We start from the raw sequence: 8,759 nt of genomic DNA, 5'->3' as shown, positions 1-8,759 counted from the left end.
GATGTCAGTGTACACAATAAATTAGTCCCAACTAGTCCAACATTCTCAGGGTGATGCATAAAGTGGTTTAGGTTTAGGAGTTAAATCTGATTAAGCTCTTATCCAGGATTTATGGAAAGTTCAGCTCCCCTAACCTGTGAGCAGCACGTCAGAGGAAGGGTTGACGTGATCGTCTGATGAAAGTAAGCTGCAAAAACAATTTGTCTCTTATTTAATGCACATCGAAGCTTCACTTCCCTTAAAGGAACACTTTAGCCACAAAACGATCATTTGTATATCAAAAAACTCATGTGGAGTTCCCATGCTGGTGGTGGAGAGCTGACTGTGAAGGTCATAACAACCATTCAGTGAACCCTCATGACCTGTACGGAAGATCAAACACATCATTTATTCTGGTTTCTCCTTTTCAAGTCTTTAAATGTGCTGTTTTCATTTCACCCTTGATTAAAGCAAGCCTTAGACAGTTCAGTTCGTTGATCTATCGTAGTTTCTTGCCAAAAAGGGAAAACCAGTAGGACTATTTATACAATTGTATGTTCCCGCACACAGGGACATTTGTTTTTTAGATATTTCAAAACATGTTTACAGCTCAGACATAGTAAAAGTACCAGCAATTAAATGAAACATTCTGTCGCAATCAACTGACAGGCTTATGCATCTTTAATCTTAAATTCATGGCATCAGTTGTTCTTGTTTACATATTGATTGGACCATCCCTCAATGAAAATTGTGTTTATTATTTACACAATTTACACTAACAGGACAGGAAGGTCTGACATAAGACAGAACAAGCCCCACCCGCTCCGTAAGGAGAGGATCTTCATCATTACCAGGAACAACATCAACACAGGATACAAACACGTCTGGGTCTTAGATGAGCGATTTTCCAGTTATACACCAAGAGGACATAAAAAGAACACATTCCAGTTGCTTCATCTGAAGAATTTAAACGTCAGGTCACTCACCAGGTTACAGCTGTTGTGTGTTTTCCTCAAACACTCCGGACCATATGGGTCTTTGAAGGCTGCACTATGTGGGATTGACTGCTAGCCACGGTTCTGTGCTTACACTCTCCATCTTCATCCTCAAGAATTTATTTCTTTTTAGTTCTAATATTGATCACAATTCTTTTTGTTAACATCTGTGGTTCCTGTCCCATGATGGCAGTCTATCAGAGCTTTTTTACTGAAAACAGTTGCATGCTCCTGCTGCTGCAGTGAGAGTGTAAAACACAGTAAAGCTGCAGAAGAACCATGAGCTGATGTTCAAACGCTCTGCAGTGCTGAAAAGCAGAAGTGATCAAATAAAAAACTGTAGCAAAAGCTCAGTGTGCTTTATTATTTAGATTTATATTGAGCTGAAAATATCCAGCTCAATATAAAAAACTCTTTAAAACAGGTGATGGGAAATAGACAATAGCTCACAACTTTAAACTAATATCATTAAATGCTATAGAAAGTAAAACTTCAGTTCTGCACATGTTTAATAAAATGAATGTTCAGTACAAAACATTTCTACACATTCCACGTACAAAATGTTCTATGAAAATTACAGCGGGCCTCAACAACCTGCAAAAATATAACTGAAGAGCTTCATTCCAAAGTGAGACCTTTTAATTCTTTATGAATGATTGTAATTGGCGTAGATAAATGACAACACTCCAGTTGTTATCCCTGCTTTAGACTGATTTAGAGTATCAGCACTCGTCCGTTCATCAGACAGGTACGGCAGCAGAACTGACGGTACAGCCTCTTCCCACAGAGACGGTTGGATTTGACCATCTCACAGAACACCTCATCAGCTGACAGACGGATCAGAGCAGAACACAGAATCAGCTTCACTCACTAACACTTTACTGTCTGCTCCCTGTTCTAAGTGTCCAGTGTCTTTTGCTTATATTTGCTATGTGTTGCATTTTTACTTAATATTGAGAAAACATAAATAAAGTTTAGCTGAGGAGCTATACTGTGACAGAAATAAAGAGGGAATTGTTTGACATTAACTTATGCCCACATACACCAGAAGACTTTGAAAACACTTAGGTCTTACACCCTCTCACATCTCTCTGTGCTCTCCGAAAGTGAGCCGGCTCTCACTGACCCGACCCGAGCATATCCTTTCAAACTCACCATTATTACAGGATGCATTGACAATACAAGTCCTGCTGACCAGACTATATCCCTCTTTGCATCTGGTGCAAGTTGTTCCAGGGTCACTGCAGCTCAGACAGTTTTCCTCGCACCTTGAGAGATAAATGCATTAGAACAGAACTGAAATCATCAAATCCTAAACAAACACCTATTTTGTTCATTTCCTGTTGTATAAAGAAAGTTGCTTAGTATTAAGCTGTAGACTTTTGATTCATTTTACTTTTAAATTAAAACACAACTGAAGCTGGAGTTTTCCTCTGTACCAGACAGTGGCAGGAGTATAATTCAAATATATATTAATATAATTGAACTTGAATTTAGATTTTACAGTGGATCTTATACAGATGAGAAGCATTGAACCCTGACTCACTGACTTGAAACCATTTTTCACAGCTACAGTGTAATTGTTAGAAACACCTTTTTAAATGATCCAGCTATGAACCAGTGATATTTGTAGGGCTGAAAATCACCCACCTGTAACACATATTATGAGGGACTCCTGCTGCCTCTCCAGAGTAGTATCCAGGACTACAGGTCGGCACACACCTCCACTCCTGCTGCAGGTAGCCCTCAGCACACTGGATACACTCCTCCTTACCCGGCCCTGGGAAACACAGACATTAAACCTAATGTCATGCAAGATGAAAACCTTCAGGTCACTGTACCTGAATCTCTTCTGCTTTGTCTGCTAGGCTACAGGTTTTGTTTACCTCATGTTTTGACATTAGCATTTTCCTTGCACTGTGTCTTAATGCTTTTAATGTTTTTGTAAAGCACTTTGAATTCCCTTGCCTGATCACTAGGAGCTTTTATTTCCGCTGCTTCTGTGATGGCACTGTAGAAACTACACATACCAGACAAACTCACTGACCTGTACAAGTCCTACAAGAGGAATGGCATGGGCTGCAGGTCATCTCTTCCAGATGGAAAAAGGTCCCATTGGTGCATTCAGGAACACAAGTCATCCCTGCCAGACTATAAACAAAATCAGCTACATTACAATACTTTGTTTTCAAATATAAAATAAAGTTCAAATATAAATGGCAGTCCAACTGTTTTAACATACCTATAGCCTCTGCTGCAGGCAGTGCATCTGTCTGCAGACCACAGGCATCTCATACAGGTGTCATGACACCTCAGACACTGTCTCTGATCTGGCATAGACAGCATGAACAAGCATCAATATAGTGTTGGAAATAACATGAGCCACCTCTGAATCAGCAAAACCACAGCGGGCCTTACCATTGATCCTTTACATACCAGGATACCAGGAAACGTTATGATTGGATAATATTCCCTATAATTATATGGTTATAGGTTATGTGTTGTAATTACCTTGACATTGGTGGGGATTGTCTGCTTCTTCCCTCATTAGTCCCCATCATGCCCACACAGTGATTTTAAACAAAGGTCATCAAACCTTCCAAACCATTCGTACATATAACTCTTTACATACGGACGATTATTAAAGACCCCTTGGTGTCTCTTCCTAAGGCACCAGGTAGCCCTCATGTCGAACTATGACGCTCCACTAGAGTCGCAGTAAACACATGGTTAACATTGTGAATTCAAACTACAATAATTGGTTAGGTTTGGATAAGGAACAAGAGCATTATGAGTTTGTGGGACTGTTTTAGAGTTGTTTAGGTAGGGGAGATAAAAGTGTGTGTGTTATAATATCCAGCTAAAATGTTGAAAGCCCTGACCTACATGACTAATACATATCATATATTTAATAAAAGGCCAACTGAGGTCTACACTGTGGATGTGTTGACTTACTCTCATCAGCAAAGTAATCTGGGGGACAGGTGTCGATGCAGCTGGAGTTGAGTGTGTTGAGGTAAAGGCCTCTTCGGCAGGAGAGACAATTGCCGGCTGATCGGCCAACACATCCCTCACAGCCTTTATAACAGCGTCTACAGCGTCGAGACGCTATGTCCTCATAGTGTCCCAGTGGACAGTGGCTCACACAGGTTCTACACACAGAGGTGGGACAATGAAAGAGAGTTAGTTCACAGCAAAATATGGACAAGCTTCTATGGTTGGATCTGTATTGATTAAGCCAGAACAGTGCTGCAGTCGGTTCAAACTGTACTCAAGGTCATTGAACTAAGGTCCCGCCTCTGACCGGGCAGTTAGCCAATCATCATTAAGTATAATGTGATGGCACCTGGGATGGACAATGACATTTATAAAATTAGCAAACACATGCCTATCCAGCAACATCATCGTTTGTGTTTCTGGCCAACTGACTGACCCCCTTACACCAGCTATGGTGTGGTCACCAACTTACACTGTTCACTGTCTCAAACTTTCCATCTGTCATTTGGAGCTGGGCAGAGAATGTAGAGTAGGACCTTTTTCAAATGACACATACTAATGTGATCAACTGTTAATAAGACAATATTGTTCAGCTTTAAAGTTTGGGACACTTCTATCAACTCTTACCTGCCACTTTTCAAACTGCCAGAGCTGAAGTGGACACAGTTAAGGCAGTGGTCAGTATCTGGTCCGTCACAGCCCTGGTCTCCACACTCACTGTGGCATGGGCCTTGATGAACACCACATGGATTATGATCAACAACAACACCACCATCATCAAAATCATCATCACCAGCAGATAACTAATAACTCTCTTTCCACAACATCATTATGCGATCACAATTTCTAGACTTCTTGAGAAAATATGTTTTTTTTAATTAGATTTGATTAGTTTTTGTCCTTAAAGTAAAAAAAGAAAAACTGCAATATTATAATTAGTTATTTCAGTTGAGATGTTCTTTGATTCTCTCACTATTGTACTCGTCTTCCTCCTCCAGCTCTGACTCCACCAGGATCTCCTCTGGCGCTGGGATCTCCAACATCCTTGAGCGGGAGTGCTGAGCACTGTAGGGCTGGTTAGGGTTCTGAGATGTGCCATAAAGGATCAGTGTCCATTCTTTTAGGTTGCCTGTGCCAAGTAACAATAATAATAAGAAACCTTTTTTTAGGTTTCTATGGATAAGGACATCTGCTTCAATTGTCATGGTAAATCTAAATGTAAATGCCAGCCTGAGTGTGCTGTTGGACCTCACCCAGCACCTCAGGGTTGCGTTGCTTCGATGGTGAGTCACCAATCTCTAGAGTCCACGTGCCCTCTGCTCTCTCGCCCCAGAAATGAACTGTCATGAACTCCCAGTTCCTGAAGCCCTCATTGGAACTGTCAAACAACCTGTAAACACAACAGTGAGGTGAATGAAACGTGAGAAAGGTGAAGTTAAGCTCATGGGCTAAATTGCTCTTCAGAGACCTTTACATTGTATCAGTCACACATGATGACATCTTCGGACAGTTTAGAGCTTTGGTGACCCAAAACAGACTGTTCATACATTTAGACTTCAAATCTCTCAATGTGACTGCTCCTACCACACTCACTCTGCACACAGTATGCACACACTTGATTGTTTGTGATTATTTATTCATTAAACTCACTGTTTACGCATCCAGGGGACAAACCCTTTTTTGTCCTGATAATACTACATTGTAAACAACACAACACTGTGTTGAAATTGCGTTCAGACTGTATTTGGTGGAATCCAATTGGCATCGAGAATCGTGGAATTTCACTGGTATTGGTGTTGACTATTACATCTCTGGTATCGTGACATCTCTCCGAGGAACTTCAGTTGAAAATGAGCACATTTACAGAAATGTATAGCTATTTCTGTAAATGTGCCAACGTAGCCATCTTGTCCGTGTCCCTGTAGCTCTAAGCTGTATAAATTAATATAATATAATATATATAATATAATGAATATAAATGTCTTGTCTTGTCAGGATAAGTATGTGTGCAGGAATATGGACTGAGCAGCGCTCTCAGTAAGAGAATGACAATAAAAGTAATTACAGACAACGCTGCAGTGAGAGATGAACAGTGTTGTTGCAAACTCAGAGCATTCAAACCTGTGTTAACTAAAAGCAAGGGGCCATCTCTTATCCACTAATGTTTGACTCTGTGGCTTCCTCACACACTGAAATCGGCTGCTTTACTTTGACAGGAATTCAACAGAGAGATATTTGCCTGTCCTTCAGTGTGTGTGTGTGTGTGTGTGTGTGTGTGTGTGTGTGTGTGAGTGAGTGAGTGAGTGAGTGAGTGAGTGAGTGAGTGAGTGAGTGAGTGAGTGAGTGAGTGAGTGAGTGAGTGAGTGTGTGTGTGTGTGTATGTGTTTGTGTGAGCTGGGTTCTTTTCTCGGTCTACCTATTTATTTGAAGAATGCTTTTCAGAAATCATTTGAATCTTCACTGAACCATTTGATGGAATCCAGTCTCTCACAAAATCTATCTTTTTTTTCTTTCTTACTTTTTTAAATACTTGAGGTAGTATTTATGTGAATACAGAGTATATATTCGATATTTGTAACATGCCTCATCCATAGCCTGCAAGCATACAGTGCGGTCAGAGGTTGGGGAGTGACGTTAATAAACTTCACTTTGGTACACTGGAATATAAGATTTAAAACCAATTCAACAGCAGCGTGTTTTACCAACAACAATATTCCAGTTACTTGAGACAATCCACAGACCTCACTGTGAACTGAAAATAGTGAAAACTTTCCCAGACCTCTGCAGATGAAGCATCTGCACAGATAGATACAACTGTTGAATTTGGTAGAACTCACCCTTTAATAAAAGGCTAATGCGGGTTTCAGATATTGTAGGACCTGCAGCATGCTTTGGTGTGTACAGTGTAGCTCTCACCTCTTGTTTAGCAGCTGTGATCTCGTCCCAGACGGAGAGATGAGGTTGATCTCCAGGTCTCCTCGTCGTGGGTGGACAATCAGGACCTTGACGACCACGTGCTCCAGGTAACCCACGTGCTGCTCAGGTTCTTCTGAGCACCCAGAGGTGGTAATGCTGCTGTTGAGACGTTCGCCAGCATGGATGTACCTGGGACAGCCATAAGGATAAGCATTATGCAATTAAATGATAACTGTTAGAAGGGATTGCCCTCCATTGATTTGGAACAGAGTGCCTGTAAGGTGCAATAAGGAACATGAGTATTCGGGGCAGTATGTGAAGTAAGGTCAGCATCACACTAAATAAACTACAACAACAAAGTGAAAAGCTTTGAGAGGAAGATAATAATAGTAAATGGATTGCATTTATATTTAATAAATCAAATTCACACACATTCAAAAACTGATGGCAGGGTTGCCATACAAGGTTCCAAACTGCTCATCGTCTGATCTAATGCTCATTCACACACAGTCACATTAAGATGGCTGTGCCTTTAGGAGCAAATTGGGGTTCAGTATTTTGCCTGAGGACACCAGTGATCGAGTCTCCGATCTTCAGATTAGTGCTCGACCCGCTCCTGAGCCAGAGCTTCTGAGAGGTTAGGATTGTAACTTTGTATTTCAACTATGTATTGTCTTTTTTCTTTCTCTCCAATGACAGTCCAGTATAGCTTCCGCATTGCAGTACCAATGCACTTCTGAAGAAGACCTCAGCATACTTAAACTCTTTCACCTGAAGAAGTGAATCACTGCAAACCTGAAGAAACTAGTCCAACCATTGCACCATTTTTTTCTTTTAAAGATTTATACAAAAATAATTACATGTTCTTATTTAAAGTACCCCTTACAACTTGTCACTTAAAATAAAGGTGTGTTTGCAGGTAGGTACAACAGTTGGTTGAGCTAGTGTTAGCTACCAACTAACCATAAGCTAACACAAACACATGAAAGTCGTATTGATGAACTACGAGTGAGACGAAAGTTGGACCGTGGATGTGTTAAGAACATCAGTGAGTGGATATTTCAAGAGATGGATGCATTTACACCATTTCAACATCTGCTTAGAATGAGTCTAAAGCAGAAATCAGATTTCAATCTGTCTGTAGCATAGGTCTTCAACAGGGGGTACTACAGGGGTCCGCAGAGGTACTGCAGGGGGGTCGCAAAATTGTTGTAGATAAAGCAATTAAAAACAATTAAAATGAAATTGTATTTTTCAAATTAAAACATTTTTTTTGCTTTGCCATTCACATTCCCACCTCCGCTGTACTTCGCGAAGGGCACCTACAGTCAGAGACAGAGTGGAGGAAAGGACCTCTTCAAGCCTCTTCTATACAATATATACAGTAGGGGGTCCCTGCACCATGCTACACCAGTTTGGGCGTCCTTGGCCCGAAAAATGTTGAAGACCACTGGTCTGTAGTGTTCCTAGGATTATTTACACTTTGCAGTTTCCCTCACCTGCTGCGTCGCTCAGGCATCTGGCTGCAGGTGTGCTGAGGAGGAACAGTCCTCCACTTGGTAGCCTCCAGTACCATGGCCTCTGCATCCACCAGGCCAAAACCATACAGGTGGCTGACTGTGAGAACAGACGCAGACTGATTACAAGAAAAGACAACATAAAGAAGGATTATACTGAGAGCTTCTATAATTATCTAAGGCTTCAATGTTGTATTAGAGTGCAGCGTGCCCCTGAGTCCAGCAGCATTGGTCTTCCAGTCATCAGCTTTCAGGTGGACTGGTCTGGAAGTCTTCACCAGAAGATGTTGCACGTCCCTCCATGTCAGCAAAAGGCTGCAGAAACGAAAGACACTGTTCATCTCATTTGGCCAGA

The 8,759-nt window shown here is 41.2% G+C and overlaps 1 protein-coding gene across 1 annotated transcript in view; it reads right to left on the bottom strand.

The window, feature by feature from the left end:
* Nucleotides 1–1,459: 1,459 nt before the first annotated feature.
* pcsk6 (proprotein convertase subtilisin/kexin type 6) overlaps nt 1,460–8,759 on the bottom strand; it is a 29,287-nt gene continuing 21,987 nt past the window's right edge. Inside the window, exons 11-22 of the mRNA XM_029460033.1 lie at nt 8,616–8,719; nt 8,387–8,504; nt 6,888–7,076; nt 5,225–5,361; nt 4,945–5,100; nt 4,599–4,701; nt 3,930–4,126; nt 3,217–3,304; nt 3,022–3,125; nt 2,625–2,754; nt 2,130–2,242; nt 1,460–1,801 (exon numbers count right to left, since the gene is read on the bottom strand). Coding sequence (XP_029315893.1) covers nt 1,689–1,801; nt 2,130–2,242; nt 2,625–2,754; nt 3,022–3,125; nt 3,217–3,304; nt 3,930–4,126; nt 4,599–4,701; nt 4,945–5,100; nt 5,225–5,361; nt 6,888–7,076; nt 8,387–8,504; nt 8,616–8,719 — 1,552 coding nt within the window. The 3' untranslated portion in view covers nt 1,460–1,688. The remainder of the gene's footprint in view (nt 1,802–2,129; nt 2,243–2,624; nt 2,755–3,021; nt 3,126–3,216; nt 3,305–3,929; nt 4,127–4,598; nt 4,702–4,944; nt 5,101–5,224; nt 5,362–6,887; nt 7,077–8,386; nt 8,505–8,615; nt 8,720–8,759) is intronic.

This window comes from Cottoperca gobio, chromosome 3, assembly GCF_900634415.1.
Source record: "Cottoperca gobio chromosome 3, fCotGob3.1, whole genome shotgun sequence".
Classification (NCBI taxonomy): domain Eukaryota; kingdom Metazoa; phylum Chordata; class Actinopteri; order Perciformes; family Bovichtidae; genus Cottoperca; species Cottoperca gobio.
Note: the sequence above shows the minus strand (reverse complement) of the source record. Positions and strands in the feature narration are given on the sequence as shown.